Below are 24,706 nucleotides of genomic sequence, written 5' to 3'. Positions count from 1 at the left end.
GTTCAAATGGATACTGCTGCGACCAGTTTTTAGCTTTTTTTAATTACATACTAGTCACTATCGCCACTAGTATGTCACTTTTTTTCAAAGTGTGTTCACGGTCACTACAGGGTCACATGTTGTTACTTACCTGTGGTAATGTTCTCCTTTATCTCCCCTTTCTCGGCAAGAGCAGTGTCATACAGGTAGTACAACTTATGTGCTGTATTTAAACTGATACTAATCATTAGGTCATGTTTTGTAGATTGTAGTTTTTTACTAGGTCCTGAAGAATCGCAGTCAATGTACTAGAAGTGAGAAACATGTTGACCACACCATTTGCACTTTAGCCCTAGTCCACTCTGGGAAACCATAGTTCCCACGAGTACCGGCTACCCTTGATATTACTTGTGGCAGAGGACCACCAGAATAAAATTGTTTTCCGGTACCTTGTGCCACATTTTATCCTCACCCACACTATCTACTCTGTCCTGGCCCCTCACCCCCACTTCACCCATAGGCAGTTGGATAAAAGATCTCCGATATAGAGCCCCTCTTTGAGGTGAGCCCGTTGGGCATTGCACCGCCTGCCCAACGAGGAGCATTGCCGATGATGAAGCATGACACTCGCAAGGGTGTGTGAGGCCATTATATCCAACACATTGGATACCCAGGGGTGGTCCTCCATTGAGCACTAGCCCTTTACCTTAGTGGCCTTCTTCTTCTCCTTCTCTCTTCCCCAAGAAACAGCCCAGTCATCTCTTTTGTATCTCCATTAACCCAGCAGCACACTCCGCTAGCAATTGCATATCCAGGACACCAGTTGAGTCCTGCAGTGGTATGGATGTGAGGTTACTAGATGACTGTCACTAAGGATGCAGTGCTCCACATCTGGGCTTCCCTTATACAAATAATTGTATTCAGGAGTGTTAATGATATTGGATCAACTGAAGTGGACCAGGAGTACAACTACCAAAATGCATTAGGCCTACAAAAGAAAGCCCAGGGCCTGAACACAGTGTCCATGATGACTTGAAGTTATTGGGTAACTCTATGGTAAGATCATCACAACTGAAACTGACATCAGGGCAAGCCTAGCCACATACAATTGGGATGAGTCCCTCTGTGCTGTAATGCCCTAGGAATGTGTTTTTAGGATTATCTTCAATGTGTTTGTCCTGGTCACAGCCATGAAAAACAAAAAAGTGTTGGGTGGAATGCTTCAATCTGATAGAGACTTCTACCTGCAAATTCCTTACCTTTGATTTTCCCAGGCGTCAGGCAGGATCCAGAAACCTTTGCTGATAAATACCATTTGCGTGCGGCGCCTGGTGGCTCCTTTCAGCTCAGCGGCATCGGTTATGACGCCACTGTATCTATATAGGCGTGCAACGTCAGCTCTTTTCTTTACTGGCCAGTTAAGTGCAGATGCGGGAAGGGCTACCCCTCTGTCGCTTTTTGACCGGCCTTTCCTCAACATTTTGACAAACTCTAACTTCTTGTGCGAGGATGTCTTTGAGGAAGACAGGATTCACTCCGTGCAGTGCCTGCCATTGCAGGATGTTGGTTACCTATCCCCACCTCGTCGGTCTCTGGTGTCTTGAGCTCGACCACGATTCAAAGTCGTGCTCGGACTGTCGGGCTCTCGCTCTGAGGGCTTTGCAGAAGCGGGCTATGAAGCTCCTTGCAGCCCATCCAGCGAGACAGGCAAATTTGATGGACATGCCCTGTGATGAAACCCGTCTTTTTGGGGGAAAAGGCAGAATCAACCCTATTGACGTTCATGGACTCTCGAGCTATGGCCAGATCCTTGGGCCTCTCTTCTACTCCTCATGGCCAGTCTACCTTTTACCCTTTTCATGGCAAAAGAAGAGGTTTCTAGCTGAGTCAGCCCTATCCCAGCCACCGACCTGCACAAGTTTCCCAAGCCGTGCAGGGACGCAGATGCTGTTCATTCCACCCTAGGAATGGGAGCCAGAAATCGACGGCCACCCTGACCTCGGCAGCCCCAGCCTCCAAGCACTAGTAGTCTGATTCTGCAAGACTACACCACTCCAGTTGGCGGGAGAATCCATCATCATCTTCCCCACTGGAGGTCCTTAACATCCGACAAGTGGGTCGTGCAGATCATTCAGGGGGGCTATTCTCTGCCTTTGCTTTCTTTTCGTCCTCTCATTCTTCCAAATCAGGAACAGTTGACAGAGGATCATTTAAAACTGTTCCCGGAGGAAGTTGCAGCTCTCTTGGCCAAGGGAGCTATAGAGATGGTCCCGGTTTAGGAAGTAGGCAGTGGCTGTTATTCCCACTTCTTTCTGATTCCAAAGAAGAACAAAGGGTTGCGACCTATTTTAGATCTTCAGACCGTCAATCTCTTCCTCAAGAAGGAGAAGTTCAAGATGCTTACTCTAGCTCAGGTCTTGTCTGCCCTAGACCAAGAAGACTGGATGGTAGCATTGGACCTCCAGGATGCGTATTTTTCACATCCCATCCCCGCCAGGGCCACAGACGTTACCTGTGATTCAAGGTAGGCCAAAAGCACTTTCAGTTTACTGTGCTCCCCTTTTGCCTTACCAGTGCCCCTCGGGTGCTCACCAAGGTGATGGCAGCTGCGTAGCTCATCTGCGCAGGTTAAGGGTGTGAATCTTACCCTACCTTGACGACTAGCTGTTGAAGGTGCCCTCGCTCCAGGCTGTCGTCTTCCACCTTCAGACTAAGGTGGACCTCCTGCATTTGCTGGGGTTCTCTATTAATGTGCCGAAGTCACACCTGACTCCTCTCAGATGCTCCCTTTCACCTGAGCTGTTCTGGACACAGTGCAGTTTTGAGCCTATTCCCCCAAGCAGAGAGTCCAGGATATTCAAGTTATGATTCTGATGTTTCAGCCTCCGTCCTGGATTTCGGTGAGACTGACTCTGAAGCATCCTGTTGGTAAAACATGCCAGGTGGTGCATGCCAGCTCTGCGGTGGGACTCAAAGTTTCAATGGGCACCGCATCAGGGAACTCTCACAGACGTGGTTCAGATCTCAGGATGAACAACAAAAGATCTGCAGTGGTGGTTGACGAACCACAATTGGGTCAGCCACAGACCCCTCTCCTCTCCCCATCTCACAGTCGTGACAGATGCGTCACTTCTGGGATGTGGCCGCCATCTGAAAGAGGTGGAGATCAGGGGACACTGGTCTCCGGCGGTGTCTGGGCTCCACATACATTTGTTGGAGCTTTGAGCGCTTCAATTGGCATTGAAAGCATTTCTTTCCCTCTGTCAAGGGGAAGTTAGTGCAGGTGTTCACGAACAACACCACCGCAATGTGGTACTGCAACAAGCAGGGCGGGGTGTGGTCGTGGACCATTTGTTGAGAGACCCTGTGTCTCTGGACATGGCTGAAACAGCAGGGCATAACCCTGGTGGTTCAACACCTGGCAGGTTCTCGGAACGCTGGGGCGGATGAACAGAGCCATCAATACCTACTGGATCTCGAACGGTGTCTCGACTCGGAGGTGGCGCAAGATCTCTTCCAGCAGTGGGGAGAGACTTGGTTAGTTTTGTTCACCTCTGAAAAGAATGTGCAGTGTCAGCATTACTGCACACTGGCGTTTCCAAGGCAGCTATCGCTCAGCGATGCCTTTCGTCGCGAGTGGAGCTTAGGCCTACTGTACGCTCTCTGATAGATACATCTGCCGTGTGGATTCCTCACCTTGTGAATATCCCCCTTGCGTCAGCAACATTCGGAAATTCTTTTTGTAGCTTCGCGCCGACGTGGACGCGGACGTCACAGAGACACGGCTCCGCTCGCGACTCCGCTGACGTCACCGACGCCTACAATAGGCCCACGCCGGCGTGATGACATCAGTTCCCTTTTTTCCGCGTCGTCGACGCTAACGGTTTTCAGGGATCGTGCTGTAGCTTTTCAGTAACTTTGTTACTATTTACCTGTTATTCTGTATAACATCATATTCTTCGGGATGTAGTCGAAGAAGACTGGTTTCAAGGCTTGCGGCGAATGTGGCAAGACTATGTCCATCACCGATCCACATGACTGCTGTGTCTGGTGTTTAAGCTCCGACCATGATGTCGAGGACTGTGCTTGCTGCAAGAAGATGACTTCGAAGGCGCTGTGAGAGAGAGAGGCGAAACTCCTTGTGGCTAAGCTTAAGAGTAAGAAGGAAAAGAAATCTTCGAAGTCTCGAACTCGTCGTTCGAGGTCGAGGTCTCGGCCTCGATCGAGGTCACGCTCGGAGTCGTCTTCAGCTCACACGTCGAAGTCTTCGAGGAAGAAGCACAAGAAGAGCCACGAGTCACATCATCGCTCCGGAAAAGACTCTGGTTCGAGACCGAAGTCCCAGGTTAAGCTCCTGAGTAAGGAGTTGGTGGTTTCGGAGTCGGAGCATGTCTCTGTGGGTGAGGCTTCACAACCAGGTTCGCCCGAATCACAGGAGCAGGTCCATTCTCCAGTTCCATCCAATCCTTCTGGTCAGGAGGATGAAGGTGAGGAGCAGGGGGCTGGTGAGGTCGAAGTTCCGGTGCCTGCGGGTTCGTCGACCCCGTTTCCAGGACTCGTTGAAGAGGTCGACGTCGTCTCGACTCCGCCTCCTCAGGAACGATCCAGAGATTCTTATCCTGAGTTTCCAGCTCCAGGTCAGGATCCATCTCAGTTCCTGAACGCCATGTTTGGTGTCTATTCTAGGGCAATGTTCCCGTCTGGTGCACCTGTTGGTCCCACGGGTCCTATGGCTTTCAACTTGGGTGTTTCCCAAGCTTATGCCCCTGCGCCCTTCATGCTTTTTATGCCGGCTATACCACCGCATTGGCATTTACCGACACCTCTGGTGTCGTCGACGCCGAAGCGCTCGACGCCGACTCCGTCGATGCCAGTCACATCGACGCCGATGCCTACGACTCCGAGGCAAGATTCTGTCCGACCTCGAGCTGAGAAGCCTCGTCCGACGTCGGGTTCGACGCCGGCTCCGGCGCCGTCGGAGTCGATTCCGAACCCGTTGGCTTCGATTGTGAAGGAAAGGTCTCGGAGAAGGGCTCAGAGACTCCTGGAAGAAGATAGGTATCAGTATTCGGATACTGAAGAAGGAGAGTTACGGGATTCTGAGGATCCTTTTGAGGATTTGTGTGAGGCCAGTGGGCTTGAACTGTCACCTGAATGGGAGTTGGCTTCAGTTTCTAATGTGCCATCAAAGGATGTGGTGCCTTATCACACTGTTATTAAAAAAGCAGCGAGCCTTTTGAACATTACTCTTCCTACTGCTGACTATAAGCCTAACATCTTGACTGAGGTTCTTCATTCTCCCTCGTCAGTGGTTGAGCCTGTGTTGCCCTTCAACGAGGCCTTGACTGAGCCCATCTATGAGGTGTGGAAGAAGCCTTTGTCTGCTCCTGCAGTTTCGAGATCAGTTGCAAGGAGGTACAGAGTGGCACCTGAGGACCCTGCATTTTTATCTATTCATCCCTTGCCTGAGAGTTTGGTGGTGCAGGCTGCTTGCTCTAAGAAGTCTGCTGGAGCTTTCCCACAGGTTCCTGGGGACAAGGAATCCAGGAAGCAAGATCAGGGTGCCAGGAAGGTCTTCTCATCAGCCAGTATGGCATTAAAATCAACCAATGCAACGTGCCTGATGGGAAGATATATCCATGCCTTGATGGATTCTGTCAAGCAGCTAGTTCCGAAAATTCCTGAGGATGACCAGAAGGATTTTCAGGAGGTGATTTCAGACACTCAAGCAGCTGCGAGACAGGTGATTCAGAGTGGCCTGGACACTGCTGATTCGGTGGCAAGGGTCATGGGTTCATCTGTGGCCACCAGGAGGGCCGCCAGGCTTAAGTCATCAGAGTTCTCTGCGGACGTCCAGTCTGCATTGTTGGACTTACCTTTTGATGGCTCAGGATTGTTTGGCAAGAAGGCTGATGCTGCCTTGGAACGTTTTAAGGACAGTAGGGCCACTGCAAAGTCCTTGGGTCTTCAGACCAGAGGAACTACTGGTAAACGCTTCAGGGGGTTCGGAAGATCTTCCTTTCGCTCTTACAGACCTTCCCAGCAACAGCCTCAGCAGCAACAAAATACGCTGTACAAGTCGTACAGGGGCAGACAAAGATCCCGCCCTAGAGGTCGTCGATCCTCCTCCTCCTCCTCCTCCTCTCCTTCCCAACCCCCAGCCAATGCAGCAAAGCAGCCCTAGATCCGCCATTCCGGATCATGTGGGCCCAGTGGGGGGTCGGCTTACTCATTTCCTACAAGATTGGGAATTAATTACATCGGATCTTTGGGTTCTCAATCTTGTAGGGAATGGGTATGCACTTCCTTTCCGGGAATTCCCTCCCAGTTACCCTCCTTGCCAGGGTTATTGTTCGGAGGACCACCTGCTTCGCCTGCAGGAAGAAGTCCTGGCTCTTTTCAAAAAAGGTGCGATAGAGGTGGTTCCAGAGCAGGAAAGGGGTCAGGGGTGCTACTCCCGGTATTTCCTGATCCCCAAAAAAGATGGCAGGCTTCGACCTATCCTGGATCTCAGGATCTTGAACCTTTACCTGAAACAGGAAAAGTTCAAGATGCTCACTCTTGCACAGGTTCTTCAAGCGCTGCTGGAAGAAGACTGGATGGTGTCAATCGACTTGCAGGATGCGTATTTTCATATTCCCATCCTGAAGTCGCACAGAAAGTATCTCCGTTTTACGGTGGGGTCACAACACTACCAGTTTGTGGTTCTTCCGTTTGGTCTTACTACTGCTCCTCGAGTCTTCACCAAGGTGATGGCGGTGGTGGCAGCTCATCTCAGAAGATCGGGGATACATGTGTTTCTGTATCTAGACGACTGGCTGATCAAAGTGGAGTCGCCAGAGAAGGTGCTCCATCATCTGCAAGTGACAACTCAGTTGTTGCACAGGTTGGGTTTTTCGATAAATGTACCCAAATCTCACCTGGTGCCCTCACAGCGCAACCTGTTCATAGATGCGGTACTGGACACTACTGTGTGTCGCGCATTCCCTCCCCCTCAAAGGATTCGCGACATTCAGGAGATGATTCCTTTGTTTTTCCCTGGAGCGGTTGTTCCAGTCCTGAAGGTCCTTCGCCTGCTCGGTCTGATGGCTTCATGCATCCTGTTGGTCAACCATGCACGCTGGCACATGAGGGCACTCCAGTGGTGCCTCCGCAGGCAGTTGTATCAGCACAGCGGAGATCTCAGGGAGTCAGTGAAGATCTCCAGAGAAACTGCAGCGGATCTGTCTTGGTGGAGTGTGGAAGGCAATCTGTCTCAAGGAAAGCCTTTTCAGATTACTCCTTCGGTCGCCACAGTAGTATCGGACGCGTCCACCCTCGGGTGGGGTGCTCATCTGGGGGACCTGGAGGTCAAAGGTCTTTGGTCTCCAGAGGAAAGGTTGCTTCACATCAACCTTCTGGAATTGCGGGCAATTCGTCTGGCGCTCAAGGCCTTCCTCCCTTCCCTTCGTGGTCAGTCGGTCCAAGTCCTAACGGACAACACGACCGCGATGTGGTACATCAACAAACAGGGAGGAGTACGGTCGCAGTGTCTCTGCAGAGAGGCTCTGCGTCTCTGGTCCTGGGTTCAGGACCATCAGATTTGTCTGATGGCAAATCATCTGGCCGGAGTTCAGAACGTTCGTGCAGACAGTCTCAGTCGGCAGTTCTCTGCCGATCACGAGTGGAGGCTCCATCCAGAGGTAGTTCACGACATCTTTCGGATGTGGGGGACTCCTCGGGTGGACCTGTTTGCCACTCACGAGAATGCTCACTGCCTGTCATTCTGCAGCCTCCAGTTTCCGATGCAGGGAGCCTTGGGGGATGCGTTTCAGTTGAGTTGGAGCTCGCAACTCCTTTACGCGTTTCCTCCCATACCCTTGATTCCTCGGGTTCTGAGGAAAGTTCGCCAAGACCGGGCCCGAGTCATATTGATTGCTCCGGATTGGCCAAGAAGGGTGTGGTACTCAGACCTTCTCCACCTCTCCTCTAACCCGCCGCTCCGTCTCCCTCACAGGGCAGATCTCCTCTCTCAATGGGAGGGGCAGGTTCTACACCCCCACCTCCAGACATTACACCTTCATGCCTGGAGATTGAACGGGGCAACCTGATTTCTTTTTCTCTCCCTCACGATGTGGTGGATGTCATTTTGTCAGCCAGGCGTGACTCCACTAAGTCCATCTATTCTTATAGGTGGTCTAAGTTTGTTATTTGGTGCAGGGAGAAGTCCATAGACCCTTTGAGGGCCCATTTATCTGATGTTCTCCAGTTTGCCCTTTCTCTGGCACAGCAGGTGCTTGCTGTTGCCACAGTGAAGGGTTATCTGTCAGCGCTGTCGGCGTTTATTTGTTTGCCTGACCAGCCTTCTCTGTTTAAGTCTCCTATAGTTTTGAGGTTTTTGAAGGGCCTCATTAATAAGTTCCCTCCTGTCCCTTTTATTGTGCCTCAGTGGGATTTGAATCTAGTTCTGACATTTTTAATGGGTGCTCCTTTTGAGCCTCTTCATAAATGTACCATGAGGCTCCTGACTTTCAAAACTGTTTTCCTTGTTGCGATAACTTCGGCAAGGAGGGTAAGTGAGCTTCAAGCTCTTAGTTCCAAGCCCCCATTCCTGTCCATTCATGCTGATTGAATGGTTCTAAGGACCAGGGCTGCTTTTCTGCCGAAGGTGGTGTCTTCTTTCCAACTTGGTCAATCCGTCACCCTCCCTTCCTTTTATCCTCCCCCTCACCCTTCCAAGGAGGAGGAGAGGTTGCACCGTCTGGACCCCAAGAGGGCGGTGTCTTTTTATTTGGACAGAACTAGAGACTGTCGCATGGACGACCAGCTCTTTATTGGCTTTGCTGGCTGCAAGAAGGGAAGAGCGGTCCATAAGAGGACTTTGTCGAGGTGGATCGTCCTCTGCATTAAGATCTGCTACTCTTTGGCCGGTAAGGAACCACCAGAGGGCATAAGAGCTCATTCGACTAGGGCTAAGTCTTCGACCTCTGCATTGGCTAGAGGTGTGCCTGTAGAGGATATTTGTAGGGCCGCAACTTGGTCTTGCCTCCACACTTTCGCGAAGCACTACTGCTTGGATACCGAAGTGAGGAGGGTTGGTCATTTTGCGCGCTCTGTTCTTCAGGATTTCCTGGTCTAGAAGAGTGGACACCCTCCTCCTGGAGTGGGGACTGCTGTGGGACTCTATTCACAAGGTGAGGAATCCACACGGCAGATGTATCTATCAGAAGAACAAGTTACTTACCTTCGGTAACGCTTTTTCTGGTAGATACAATATCTGCATGTGGATTCCTCACTGACCCACCCGCCTCCCCGTTGTCCACTCTTCTTTGCCAGAGTATCTCTAATGGGTTGTTTTATTGTAAAATGTTTTATTGCATTTACTTCACACACAGTGTTACTTTGATTTCTATACTGTGTATATTGTGTACATTACTACTGTCATCGGTCCGTCCGTGTGCCTCGAAGGCACGGAAAAAAGGGCGGAACTGATGTCATCACGCCGGCGTGGGCCTATTGTAGGCGTCGGTGACGTCAGCGGAGTTGCGAGCGGAGACGTGTCTCTGTGACGTCCGCGTCCACGTCGGCGCGAAGCTACAAAAAGAATTTCCGAATGTTGCTGACGCAAGGGGGATATTCACAAGGTGAGGAATCCACACGGCAGATGTATCTATCAGAGAGCGTACAGTAGGCCTAAGCTCCACTCGCGAGGAATCCACAGGCAGATATTGTATCTACCAGAAAAAGCGTTACCGAAGGTAAGTAACTTGTTCTTTTCGCCCATACCATTCCTGCCGAGGGTTCTGAAGTAGATCAGGAACAACTGGGCCCAAGTCATTCTTGTGGCTCCGGATTTGGCGAGGAGAGTCTGGTATCCAGAGCTTCTGATAATGAGCATCAATCCTCCGATCAGGCTGGCATTTCAGGAAGATCTTCTGTCACAGCTGTCAACTCTGCGCCTCCATGTGTGGAGATTGAGCGGCGGCAGTTGATGGCTTTTTATCTCCCTCACGAATTATGTAATGTTATTTTGGCGGCCAGGCGGCCCTCCTGTAAGACAGTATACACCTGCCGTTGGTAGAAATGTTTATTATACTATACAAAAAGGTCTATTGACACTGTTTCTGCTTCTCTTTCCACTGTTCTTCTATTCATTCTAACCCTTGCCCAACAGGGCTCTGCTTTGGGAACTCTCAAGGGTTATCTTTCTGCTCTGTCTGCTTTTGTGCGGCTGCCAGACCAGCCCTCTCTCTTTAGGTCTCTAATTGTACATAGGTTTCTAAAAGGGCAGGCTCGCTTGTTGCCACCCACACCCTTTGTTATGCCCCAGTGGTACCTTAATTTGGTCCTCACGTATCTTATGCGTGCTCCCTTCAAGCCTGGTCTATCAATTAGATTACAGCAACTGTGCTCTGTAACAATTTCCTGTCAGGAGCCCTTGAACCCCGACTTGAGTCTTAGCCTGCAAGTTCTTTTCTGGGCCAAATGAAAACGAAGCCCAATTGTAGCACAATCTGGGAGAATACTTTCAACACCTCATTCCACTGACACGTAACAGGTAGTAAACAGTCCATCAAGATGGAGACAGGTTTTTGAAATGGTCATGCCCCGCTGGACATGCAATCTACTGAGATTACGCACTCGCACCTCTGAAGCTTAGTTGCTCAAACCTCCATTCAGAACTGCTCTCGAGTTCACCAAGGCTCACACCTTCCACAATCACACCAGACTGCCTCTCACTATACAAAGTATTGTTTGAGCAGATATTTTAAAGCATTGTTTTAAAATATGTATGGAATTAATCCTAACAGTCATTGAAAGACCTTCCTCTTGCAACTCTACATGCTTATTGCTAAAGTTTTTAAACAACCTACCTATCGCTTCAAAAGGGTGGAGGCGCTGCTGCTACCTGATGTAGCCTCCTCAAAATTCAAAATACTCTGCACATTGTTCACGGAAAGCTCAAGCCAAAAGGAGTAACAATACGTATCTTCTCAGGGAGCAGCAAATAAAGTATGAGGAATGTTGGGGATGTAATTAGCTCTAGTTAAATAATTATTCAAGTTTGGTTCGAAGGGTTTTGAGTGCTGCAGAGAAGAAGCCATCAAGGAGTTTTCTGGTTAATGATACCTCCTTTCTTGACACAAAATGCTTTTGAGGTTCATGAAAAACAACTACCTTATCAGGATCACACTGTGGGCCTGGGGTGAGTCAGGACTTGATGTATGAGTTGTGTTTCTTCCCTGATATATTTATGTTGTGTGTGGGAATGTATATTGGCATCATATTCATGAATGAACAGGAAGCTATCTATTCCATCTCTGGTCTCAACTTAGAGCATCTCCTCTTTGTCTCCATCTATTCCTTCTGGTTTCGAAAGAGTGGTGTTGTTGTGTTTTTGTGTCCCCTAAGTGTCATAAAACAGGCGGTGAAAAACGTATATGCATGAGATATCCCTTTGAACGGATTCACTGTCCACGGTATAACCACAAGAAAGAGAGTCATGGTCCCATAGGGGATAATCATGTATTTTGCAAATGGGCAAATGCTTCATCGATCCTTTTCCTTCTTTTTTTCAAATTGACAGAAGCAGAGGTTGAGATTTCCTGAGAGTAAGTTTTAGCCAGTGTGGACCTCCAGTGACCCAATGAGAAACAAATACATGCAGAACTTAAAAGAAGAGGGCATAAGAAAAGGATGATGGGCTTTGAACCTACTTATCCTTGCCACTAAACTCCATGAAGAACACTGCTGTATTGTTGACCCAAACTTTATCCCCTTAAATCTTGTTCCTGGGCAATTTCAACCTCTGGGTAGATATCAAGCAACAAACAAGCTTCAGAGGTTTATGGAACAGGTAGAGTGTTAGCCCCCCAGATGAGATCTAACACCACCCATATATATTTATATTTATTTCACATGCAGCATCAACAGCTCAGATATAAACGATAAACCCAGATTATGGATGTCTCACTGGTTGATTACATTAATCACAAAATATCTGACTGTAACCACTTAAGCTCAAATGCCTTGATCATAGCTAATCTAAACTTTCAAGGGTACTTCAGAAGTGTTTCACCAGCCAACTTTCACGAAGCTTCCATCATCTTTGACCAGCCACTCATCAGTTTAAACTAACCCAGATGCCGTTTTGTCTATCTCCAACAACAATCTCTAGCGGGGAACAGCCATGACAATGCAAGAATTACCCCGCACTGCCATTACAACGCAGGGATTACAACGAAAGTCGTTACGTTGTAATGACTTTCGTTGTAATCCCCGTGTTGTAATGGCATGCGGGATAAAAGCCAGCGTTGTAATGCCATACAACCATCTCTGAGCTGGGATGGTGCAGTGAGCTAAAAAACGGTGATGGATCAAGCCCTGATCTGTTGACTGGGTAAGAGTATTCTGCTTTATTCAGAAACTCTGTTCATCACCACCCCCTTTTCTGAATCATTTTGTCCACCATAAGCGTGGAAGGGTATACTCAGACATGAGTCCCTTGCTCACTGCACCATCAGGATTCAAGCAAGCTGGGCCGAAGACGGCTGCAATGCCAGAAACCGGTCCCCGGAAGCTTGTTTCCTTTCCAGTAAAAGAATTGGCTTGGTAGTTTGGTCTGCCCTGTTCCCATGATGCACTGGGCCAGGGACAGACTAATTTGCATGTAGCCAGGTTCTGAGCTGGGATGGTGCAGTGAGCTAAAAAATGGTGATGGATCAAGCCCTGATCTGTTGACTGGGTAAGAGTATTCTGCTTTATTCAGAAACTCTGTTCATCACCACCCCCTTTTCTGAATCATTTTGTCCACCATAAGCGTGGAAGGGTATACTCAGACATGAGTCCCTTGCTCACTGCACCATCAGGATTCAAGCAAGCCGGGCCGAAGACGGCTGCAATGCCAGAAACCGGTCCCCGGAAGCTTGTTTCCTTTCCAGTAAAAGAATAGGCTTGGTAGTTTGGTCTGCCCTGTTCCCATGATGCACTGGGCCAGGGACAGACTAATTTGCATGTAGCCAGGTTCTGAGCTGGGATGGTGCAGTGAGCTAAAAAACGGTGATGGATCAAGCCCTGATCTGTTGACTGGGTAAGAGTATTCTGCTTTATTCAGAAACTCTGTTCATCACCACCCCCTTTTCTGAATCATACAACCATCTCTAGCACCTTCAACATAGTTCTTCTTCAAGGAATAAAAATACAAGGCTGATAACAGCTCATTGAACACATATCTACAAATATTAAAACATTGGGTCAGAAATGTGAACCACAGTGAAGAAAAGTTAAACAGTAGTTGCGAGAGAGCTTTGTAAAGCCCACATGAGTAAATGCTATAGAGTGTTCTGGAAGGCAAACAAGATTCAATTTGTGGCCAAATTCAACCTGATATCAAATAACACTAGAAAACTATATTAAATATTCTAGCAAGCAGCTCAGCCAGGGGTATTAAAGAAGGCATGTGTCACCTTGGCCCAATGCTATGAAAATGGATGTATTTCACTGATAATAATAGAAGTGGGAGATAGACCCACCCCACTCCCTCACCCTCTGAGTCAATCCTGCAGACACCCAAACATTATCCTCATCTTTTATAATTCTGAGTCTTGGGCAGGTGTGCAAAGCAGCTAGTAAGTTTAAAGCCTCAGACATCCGTCTTTAGCCTTGACATGTCTCTGTAATAAAATACCACATTATTATTACGTTTAGCAGAGAGAAAACTAGAATTGCAAATTCCTAATTACAATAAGGAATTGTCCCCATTGCCTAAAACAATCAATACTAATTCCCATGTTAAAGCCATCAGCCAGCATGTTGAAAAAAACGAACTATCAACCTATCTCAACTCTCCCATTGATTAACAAATTCCTTAAGGGTACAGTTATAACCTAACTTAAAAAATGTATTGAAACAAACAATATGCTACACAATAGGAAATCAGGTTTTAGTCTTCGGAGAGGAATTGAAACCACGATTGCCAGTATCAGGGAAGCTTGCTTCAATGACTGTCAACCCAAAGTCTTAATCCTATCCAGTTTATGATACAGAAGACTATTAAAGCACTATACACATATCTGAAAAATTGAGACAATATCACCAGACACAACCCTATTATTGCACCAATCCTTCTTTAATATGGCTGATATTTCTCAGCATCACCTACAGTTCTAAGTGTACCACGAGATATGTATCCTTCTGGACAGCCCAGAAAAACAGTGCAAATACATATCTACCTGCCTGAAACAAGTGAACCACTGCACAAAGAAGAGTTTCCTCTGTCTGAAAGGAGCAAAGACCAAAAAAAGGAGCAAAGACCAACATTCTCAGAGTGGGCGACCTCACGAGTAACAGCCACCATTCAGTTGGTCAGAGGACCTCAAAGCCCCTTCCTTCCCAGTTCAAGCATTACCATTCTCCAAGAATGGTTCAATGCACAACTTTATTTTGATCTCTACTTTACATCTGTGTTTACAAACACCAGTGTCTCTCTTATGTTACTGCTTAGGATCCTCCCACTGCTCTATTACATTACCTCTATCTGACCAGAGACCATTCTAAGACGGCTCGCCAAATATACAGATCCTGAAACTCCAGAGACTGCAAAACCAAGTGGCCAGTCTCGCTCTTAACCTAATTGCAGCTCTCAGAGACCTTCACTAGCTGCTGGTTGCTCAAAGAATAGCGTTAAAACTACTCTGCACCATTTTTAGAATTTATATTGGCCACAGCCCAAAATACTTAAAGGCATTCTTTCTAAACTACTCTAGCAACTAAAACCTGGAGTCCATCTCTTGACAAATTTAACCTTGGGATTCACGGATGTCGGGTGTGCGTACCAGGTGATGGTAACTACCATAACGTCAGACTTCATTGTGCCCAGATTATTGAAGGCAACCAAACCTGGCAGCTTTCAAGAAAAAAATGGAACTAGCCTCTTTAGAGAGACATTGGCACCATTCCCAAGATCAATGGGATTATCCCCCACAAAGGTAAAGTACCAATCTGAGTGTGTCTCATCACCTCTGAGGTCCGGTGAAATCCACATGAAAACACCCATCTCCTGGATTCCTAGATCTTCCATCATTTGGGATGGGGACTGGCTACCTCAAGAACTGCCTTCCACTTTTATTCATTAGCGCAATGAAGTGGCAGACATAAGCCAGTATTTTACAAAACAATTACTTAAACAGATGGGCAACTGTACATTTAGTATTAACCAGTTAATTTTAAAGAGCAGGGTAAACACTAAAGAAAGTAAGGAACTTGACCTGGGTACAAAGAAGCATATCACAGTTTTACTTGAGCTCATATAAATAAAATAAACAGATTTGTCACAGGAGGCACAAGTATTGAGTGGGCATTGTCTAACACACAGGGACCACGTGGACTGGTGCCATTAGAAATACGGGATGTCGAACATTGTTGCGGAGCTATGAGCACACTGATTTGCCAAACTTTACATCGGTGAGAAACAGGCATGAACCAGACAGGACGAAGACCAGCCGGAGTTGTGTGTCTTCTGAATTGCGGAGAGAAGTAGAATAATTCTTTGAAGCCAGGGTAATGGCCCAGATCTACTCCGCACAGCATTCAAATCACACCATCTGAGCCCAAGGAACAGATGGAAGGCCAGTATTAGGAGAGTACATTTGTTTCTCTAGTCCAGTACTACAACAAAGAGGTAAAGTGCTAGACCAAACCATTAAAAAAACTAGTATGCAGCTCAGTCTAAAACTAAACACTCTGCTACTCCCTTTGTTTATACAAACCAAGCTCTACCTGAAAACATAAGGGTAGCAGAAAACACTTAAAAAGGCGGTGTGCGTGCCGCGGAGGATGCAGACTTTATTCACCTGGCGTAGGAATGTCCTGTGATGAGGCAGTTCTGGTCAGGGGTGGCGGACAAGGTGCGAGAGGTCACAGGCCTTCCGTTAAGGGAGAAACCATTGCAGTGTTTACTAGCCCACATACGTAAGCCTTTAAAATGGAAGCTACCCTATAAATTGCTGCAATTGATCCTAGTACTAGCCAGACGTAGGGTGGCCATAACATGGAAGGGGCAGAGGAGCCCAGAGTTGTCGGTGTGGCTCAAAGATATTAGAGAGAGGCCATTGGCTGAGGAGTCGCACATGAAGCGTACGCGCAAGTTACACTCAGACCTACTGAAATGGAGGGAATTGTGTAATACAGGGCTCTCAGCAGGAGGGAGTGGGTCCGAGCAAAGTGGCTCAGAGAGTGGTGGGGATGAGACAGACAAGGAGGATCAAAAAGAGAGTGAAAGACAGGGATAATACATTTTATAAGTGCATGTCCTATCGATATATGTCCTAATCTTATGTTCCTCTAAATATTGTAATGTAAACAAGTATCACTGTGGACTCCAATTGATCTTATATCGCTCCCAACACAGCAATTCAATTTTCAAGAGGCTTATAATGTACCGTTTGCTGCAACGTTGATGTTTTGTTATAATGAAAAAATTTAAAATAAAGTTTATAAAAAATAAAACATTTAAAAAAAAAGCAGTATGCTGTAGGTTATGTTGCACTAGAACCTTCGTATCAAGTTCCTATAGTGCTTATGGCAGCCATCTTGGATGCTGTTCGGCTATTCACAATCCACTGTTTCCTCTCTAAGCTATCAAGGCTGAAAGAAAGCAGCAGGACACCTAGGGCCTTATTTAGAGTGTGGTGGACTAGGTATCCTGTCAAAAACTTGTCAGATATCCTGTCACCATAATCAAAGGGCATTATATCCAGTGGCACTCTAAATACGGCACAAAGGCCTTTGCCATATTTTGATGGTGTACCCCGTCTGGTAAATTCTAAATAAGACCCATAATACACTATAATTGTATATCAGAAATTGGGTGTTTGTAAGAATAGACAGAACAATTATAAACCACCCTCTACTGTGGACTAAAGACACTCTGCCTAGCTAGAATTTAAGTTTTGTATTCTACTTTTGCCTCCAATGCCAGAAAAATGTGTAGTGTTCGCTTACAGAACAGTGATGATCCTAGAGCCCAGAACTGGTCAATCTGACCTGCCATTCAGCTCTACTAGGCTTTTCACGTAATCTTATCAGACGGAACGGAATTATTGTCTCAGGAAGGTGAGAACATGTAACAATCAGATCTGACATTACTAAGCTTAGCGACCAGGCACTCACAGTCTTATACTGACAGTGCAAGACCCTTGCGCAAGCCTGTATGGCAATCTGTGAACAAATCAGCAGTCAGTCCTTGACAGAAAATATAGCTTCAAACATTAGATTAGCCTGCACAAATATAGCAGGGTCAAACTAATTTTCCTTCATTCTTACTTTCACAAAATAAGGGCAATATATGCAACTTTCTTGAGGGTTTACAGAGAGATACTGGCTGTGCTCAGGGGATGTTCCCTAGGGATATTTACAGATGTGCAGTTAAAGCCTGACTTTTCTGGAAAGTTGACTTTTTGGAGCCCTTACTTCCGTCAGGAGATTTAGTGAAATTTGACTTTAATTCAAATCTTTATTGCGTGATTAATTAAAATCATACAATGGGAAATCATCAATTACACTGCCATATTAAAAACAAGACTTCAATTCGGAGGACCACATAAAACCGTACGCAGACAAGTAACTTGCTGTGGGGGAAAGAAGAATACATAATGTGGGCAAGGTTAATTCATCCATATTGCAAGTCGACAAGTCATATCTTAATATAAAAGGGGCAAGTTACACTTAATAAAATCATGAGTTATGTGCAAATTCTCCTGTGCAAATTATATTTCTATACTAGCCATTTTAAACTACCAACTTTACTATACTCAAGTCACTGGATTCTAACTTCTTTTTTGTTAAAATCAGAAATTTTGTCAAGTTTGTATTCATGATCATATCCGTTGGCTTAAAACAGAATATCAGAGCTTGTCTACATGATCATACTCCTCGATTAATAAAATCGTTTTTTAAATATCTCCATCTTTCTTACTTCATCGCTGTGCATATACAAACCAAATGGATAATGTTATCTTCCCATTGGTTGCATAGTCTGCAAGAATTCAACTTAGATGGGTGCAACCATGCCACTACTTGCGTTGATCCTGGAATATAGCCAAATCTCGCCTTAATAAATATATTTATTATTTGTGCAGTCTAAGATGTTTTTAGATATTGCTGGGATTTGAGGATCTTATACTCATTCAAAATAATCCATCCAAATAGCTCTTTATCTTTCCGATGTGACAGTGGTTTTATTATTCCTTTAATCGTCTTTTTAAAGGATGTTGATGTTATAGTAATTTCCCAAATCTCATGTGCCGATAACTCCTTCAGTGCTATTTGTAAACATTTCCCTAATTTTGAACTTTGATTCAGCTGTATATCTTGCCAGAATAAGCAACTCATTGGATTAGAAGTATTAGTTTTGATTCATTTCCATACCTTTATATATTGTCCCATCCTTGCAATTTGCTGATTGCATATTCCAAATTCTGATCTAATTTGTGCAGGAGATGCGAAATTTGACTTGTTACTGTCTGCCATTCTCATGCAATGAGCCATCCAACCTATACACATTTTTTGCTTTAAGATGTTCTGATACATATAGCAATCAGACAAAATCATCACCCATTTGCCTTCCAAATCCAGCTTCAGATATGTGCCCTTTGGGGGACATACTGTCCTACTCTCTGGATAGAACCCGGCTCACAGGAAGATAAAACAGGTGAAGCGTGGTTTAGCACCCCAGTAGAATAATTAGACAAATCCTTGGTCCTCGTTAGATGACAGTTAATAAGCCTTAGATGACCATGGTTGTCCATAAATATAAAATCAGGTCGTAGCGATCTCAAATCAAAGTATTCACTGTGGGCTCTTTCCTACATCAAACACTGTCCTTGAATCACTTCTTTTCTATGTTCTACTTTTCAGAGTATCATTTCTAGATGACACAAGCCACACTGGAATTTGCTAGTACATTGTATTGCACATTTCACTTTTATACTGTTCAGAGGATGTATCATATCTGCCTTCACATTTTAGGTTCAATACTATTTGGTGATCTATTCAAAGTACGTGTTTCTAGTAGAACTGTTTGGCTTGAGAACCTTTGATAAAAAACTGTAGTATAGGCACATAGAACAGGGTTGCATGCACCCTGTGGAACCTTTGCTTTGTTTTTTGGGAAACATGTTTGTGTTATTGTTCGACAAAGGAAACCTGGACAGCTTACAGATGTTCATGTTTGTGAAACCTGAGGTTGATGCTAGCCATAAATAGGGGTCAAATTTAGAGTTTGGCAAATAGTGATAAAGTAGCCTCTCCACCAAACTCTCGGTCTGCCCTCCTGATTTTGAGCTAGGCAGAACCCCAGGTGTACTCCAACTGAGTTAAATTTACTCTGTTTACCTAACCCTTTTGCCAATGGTTCGAAGGAGTGGGGGAAGCACATAACACTGCCTGCCCTATTTAGATAAAGTGTGGCGGTGAGGGACTGGAAATAAAACATAATAATCCTCACAACATGTGAGAAAAATCGATTTTTTTTGTGCTACTAGTTTTGTTATTATATCAAAACCAAGCACCTGGTTTGGGGGCTTGTTTTTAAAAAAAGAACTTTTACAACATTGACAGGAACCTCTATGACAGCAGTTTATGCAATTAGTAGAGTTAACAGTCGACCTGGCAGACATCTTTCAAAATGGCGGGAAGAGATGGAGGCAGATGTAAAGGCCTCTGCCACCCTGTCTGACTTTTCATTGTCCATCAATCCCTAAATCAGAGCCTGAGGGCCTGATTGCGAGTTTGGTGGTCTTGGGACCTCCGTTACGTCAGTGTCGGATTCACCGCTGCACCATTGGCGGTCCGACCGGCATATTACGATGTTGACGGTCCCTTAGATGAAAGATCACCAGCTCACTGCTGGCACCGACAGGCATTCGCAGGCCGCTTCGATGGCTCTCATTGAAAAGCAGCTGCCGTAGGGTGGTACAGAGTCTGAATTATGAGTTGGCTTTCCGATGAGCAAATCATGGCGATGGGACTGCTTGCTTTGAGTGGGTGGAATCGAAGGAATTGGGGTACATATTCATACATTTCCTTTTCTTCCCTTCAGTCTTCGACATAGATTACTTTCTCCAGATCCCCCTTCACAGCAGCATATTGCCCCGCAGGAAATGACCCTTTTCCCGCCGAAATGCAAGTAAATCTGTTTTGTACTATTTTCCATTGACTGGACTAGGAACATATGGTCCAGACTCAATGTGAAAATATCCATAAAAGGTATTTTTTCTCGTGTCATGCATATGTGTACACTGCAATCTAAATATTCACACCAGCATCGACATATGCTAAAAAAATACACCCCCATCAGAAACACTGCCGCTGACCGCTGGCTGCAGGCGGGACCTCCAGAACTCGTAATCAGAATCAGACTCTAAGTTCTTTAATTGTTCAAGGATTCTCCATCTAAGGCCTATTTTCTGACTTCAAATCTGGAAACCATTTCTACACTAAATGATATGTTTGCTAAATCAAAAATTGAGAATTGTTTTGGTGATTATAATGAGTGCTGTGGGGCAAATTTACTAGTATTTTACACAACACAGTGAGATCAGTGAGAAAGCAGTCAGCACTATAACTATAGGGATATGATGATGCCAAGTACTGGGACATAATTACACTGCCATGCGCCACACACAGATTGCACTACATTAGAAATTTGTGCGCATCATCATGTACACATTTTTACACTAGGGTGCAAAGGTGTGTGTGTGTGGGTGTGTGTGCGTGTGTGTGTGTGTGTGTGAAGTCTAGCATAGGGTTTGTTCTGTAAGGGTACCCTACCAGTACAAAATACTACACTGATGCATACTTTGTACGTGTGTGTGCTGTGCACCACAAATGGAAAGTTTGCCTCATGGAAGGATATCTTTTGGGCCAAGGCCGGTCTGCCAATATAAGATGATTACCTTTGCGTCAAACACCATGGGTGCTACCAAGAAAAAAATCATGTACCATTCATGGAACGCCCCTTTTACACAATGTAGGGAAATGTATGATTTTCATTACTTCTAGACAACCTTCCAGCGCAAAAGAAAATTTTGTGCTACAAAAAAAGGCAAGATTTACTAACATTTGGCGCAATGCAGCAAGCCAACTTGCTGGCTGCGTCAAATGGAAAGAGCAGGAAGGGGCCATAATTACTAAGATGTGCAGCATTTCTGCTCTCTCTCTCTCTTTCTCTCACATGTGCTGCAGAATGCAGCACTCGTAAAAAGACGAAATATTAAGGAGAAATAAACATATTTCTCCTCCTTATGCCTCTTTTGGGATGGCATAGCATTTTGACGCATTCCCAGTTTTACTGTTCTTAGTAAATCTGGTTATGCGTGAGAACACCCACACTCTACCTATGGAACACTTTCCAAACTCGAAGTAAAGAAAGGCAGAGGCTGCGTTGCCTTGCATTACTCTAGATTTACTAAGCCATTCAGAGCCACACAAGGTGGATTTGGGAGGCTTAGTAAATGTGACTTAATGGTTTACGACGCCTTGTGTCACGCAAGGGCAACACAAGCCCTTACTAAATCTAGGCCTTAATAGTTTATCAAGACTTAGCACTGGTTTAGATCCCTTTTTGTAACTTTGCAAAGCCTTCATAAATCTGCCATCAAGTGTGCTTATGGATTTCTCTGTGAGCCCTCGCTGCATGGGGCGAACCCACCAGCTGTGTTCAGTTAAGATATTACATGGAACTTATTTTCCATCTAGGCATAGTGCTACCAAAAAACATTTGGTAGTCTTTTCTCTTAATGAGGATGAATCTTGACCCTTCATTAATTATTGAATCGTTTACTTTCAGATGATGAGCGAGGACCTCGATCGATTTGGCGGAGATGTGCTCCTGACCAACCAAGAGAAGTTGAAATTGGCCAAGTCGATCCAGGTGCAATGGACAAATCTGGGACAAGATGTGCTGCAGCGCCACTGCAGCCTGGACGGTGTCCTTCCGCCAGAGCACAGGGTTATGGAGGATCTTAATCGCTGCGTCCAGGATCTGTGTGTACAGTATTCCTGTCGAGTGGAGGGTGAGAATGGTAAGCACCATAAGAAATATTTCCAATAGTCACTTACTGTATGAGCTATAGCACTTGTGGATAGGAATCATATCATTAGCAGGGCAAATTAATGAATGTAGCTAATGGAGTGACTGAGTGGATTTAAGGGACTATAAAAATATATGTGATAGATGAAAGACAAACAAGCGATGTTGGATTTAAGTGACATGAGGTATAAGTATGAGCAGTGTGACTAGACGACGGTTTAGAGGCTTAAAATAATGACATGCAGATAAAGGAATGACAGATGAATATGACAAGCATGGGATAGTTTATAAGTGAAAATGACTTGGAATTCGATTACTGGTGAATGTGGGGGGGGTGAAGGATATACCGATCGAGGTGTGAAGGCGATCCCAAATTAGCTACATTCTTTCTAAGGCATGAGCAAAAGGGCAAACTTTTTTGGAGCACAACGTGTGGTGGTTTAAAAAAACTTGGTACAACTTCTCTATTTATGTTGGGATGGGAATGCCCTATACATGATAAACAGGCAAGTACCCCTGCGCAGATTGCCCGATTCTATCTGAAACTGATATCCTGATTTTCTGTTCTCCCAAGGAGGATGTGTAGGATATGTAAGGTAGTATGACTGTGAGTAGTGAGAATCTTGGTATTAGACCCAGTGGGATCCATTTCATATGTCCCCTGGATTAGCCTAGCACAAGATGGAAGCTGGATCCAGCTATAAGTGTATTTTCTGCATTTCCTTGGATGTTAGGTTTAGACCCAGATACTGAAGTGATTGAGGATGGAGACAGTCCGACCATTAAAAACACAATGTGTTTCTTGTTAGCAGGTGGCTGCTGATTATTTACTTCTGAGCACTGCCATTTGTTAGCTAGTACATCTCTTGTAGGACTGCAGTTTCTATTGTTCAAGGTGAGGTGGTTTCTAGAATGGGCCTGCTGCCTGTCCCGGATTACTGCTTCGGAAACGCTGATGAGAGGAAGGTGAGCGAGCTCTTACTTCATTGTGCTTTAGTTCTGGATACTTCTGCTTGGAGCCAACATCATTGCTGCCTGCCATCACCTTGCATAAAGACTGTTTTTGAGAGACAGCCAGAAAATGACATTTGAAAGTGAACCAACCAAAACCGGTTCAAGAGCCTTAGACAGTGGATCCACATCCCTGAGTGTCTGCAAGATAGCTACTATCTCACAGCTTAGGGAACATCACCTGAATTCTGCACTATATGCTGAAAGAGTTGAGGATCATTATAGTACCTAGAAGTCTGCCTGCTTGCTAAGAGAGACAAAATTAGTGCCTGCTGGTGAAGAGACTCTCCAGGAGGAGGAAATCAGCTTGTCCCTGGTTTGAGCAACACTCAAAGGAAGCTGACTGAGATGGAATAAGACGAGGAGCAAACCACGTGGTGAGGAGCCTCCACCCCATGAGAGGGACTCTTTTGTGAACATTCAAGAGCAAAGCCAGAAGCAGACCATGTTGTGAGATGTGCCTCAGCCCCCAAACCATTTCTGTTTTTTATCTGCTACAAAAACTTCCACAGGGAATCCAGAAGTGAACCGCGTCGTGAGGGGCCCCAAAGTTCCCTGAATGATTCCCATTATGAGCTTTAGCAATACTTTCAAGTGCAAAGCTTCATTGTGTTGTCCGGCATGCAGCTGTGTGATTGAGAGACTGGTTCTGCCAGTGAATGACCTCAGAGCTGAAGATCCTTCATCGCCCCCGAAACGGAAGCCCTTATCAACATATAGGCCACAACGGTCAAAGACACGGACCTGCTGAAGACCATGCCTGGAGGCTGCAACTGCTGTCACCAAGCACCAGTCTACATCCTACCATGCAGACCGTAACTGTCAACGATGAGCACCGATGTTGCAGGCCTACCATGATGTTCTCAGACAGTGTCTTTTATTGATAAACAGGCTGCCCTTGCAACCTCTGTGTCAATAAAGTTACAGCAGCAGGAACGGGCCCACAGAACGTGTCCACTGGCACCACCAGGGTGCATCTCCACCAAACAGTTAGTAGCAGGGCCTAGTCATGATTGGAACAAGATACTGAAGACCTTATTCACATAGGGCCTCTATATTTGTGGCGGAGACCTCACAGTCATGGGGGCGTCACCACACTCAGGGCAGAATCTTCGGAATAAGAGTAGTCATTGCTGAGATTTCGCCTGAGTGCGAGAACACCCCCACGACTGCGGGGCCTCTGCCAAGAGTAAGGAGAATCCCCCATGACTGTGGGGCCTCCCCACAAGTGTGAAGGCCTTTAGTGAATCAGGCCCGAGTGTGCATAGAAAGTTGAAATGAAATTACGACTTTTACCTAGGGAACCTCAAGTCAGCAAAAACAATTGAACTGATTTGTGCATCCAGAGTGAGTTGCACCTGTGCATATTTGATGCAGATACCCATTCCATATCAGGGACTGTAGATATTAGCAAATTCATAAAGCATGAAGAGGGCACCGGAGCGCTTCACTGAGGATACTAGATGACATAACAGTTTCGTACCTGGAACCTCTATGAACTGTAGTATTTCATCTTGCTGTGAGATTAAAGTACTTTCATTTAACTAAAAGATAATTACTGAGTTGGACAATATGTTACTGTGTCAGTTGGTTGGCTCTTGAGTTCTGAGCTCTTGCCTCCAAGATACTCCCCAGAGATCCTTTCAA

At 45.7% G+C, this 24,706-nt stretch overlaps 1 protein-coding gene across 1 annotated transcript in view; it reads left to right on the top strand.

The window, feature by feature from the left end:
- The window catches only part of LOC147671992 (axonemal dynein light chain domain-containing protein 1-like), a gene marked incomplete at its 3' end in the record, with an annotated part of 350,388 nt that overhangs the window by 204,350 nt on the left and 121,332 nt on the right, over positions 1-24,706 (top strand). The window contains exon 14 of the mRNA XM_086948070.1: positions 21,806-22,040. Coding sequence (XP_086804196.1) covers positions 21,806-22,040 — 235 coding nt within the window. The remainder of the gene's footprint in view (positions 1-21,805; positions 22,041-24,706) is intronic.

Source organism: Lissotriton vulgaris, unplaced genomic scaffold (genome assembly GCF_964263255.1).
Source record: "Lissotriton vulgaris unplaced genomic scaffold, aLisVul1.2 SCAFFOLD_2464, whole genome shotgun sequence".
In the NCBI taxonomy this organism is placed as follows: domain Eukaryota; kingdom Metazoa; phylum Chordata; class Amphibia; order Caudata; family Salamandridae; genus Lissotriton; species Lissotriton vulgaris.
This window is presented reverse-complemented; position numbering and strand designations above follow the sequence as displayed.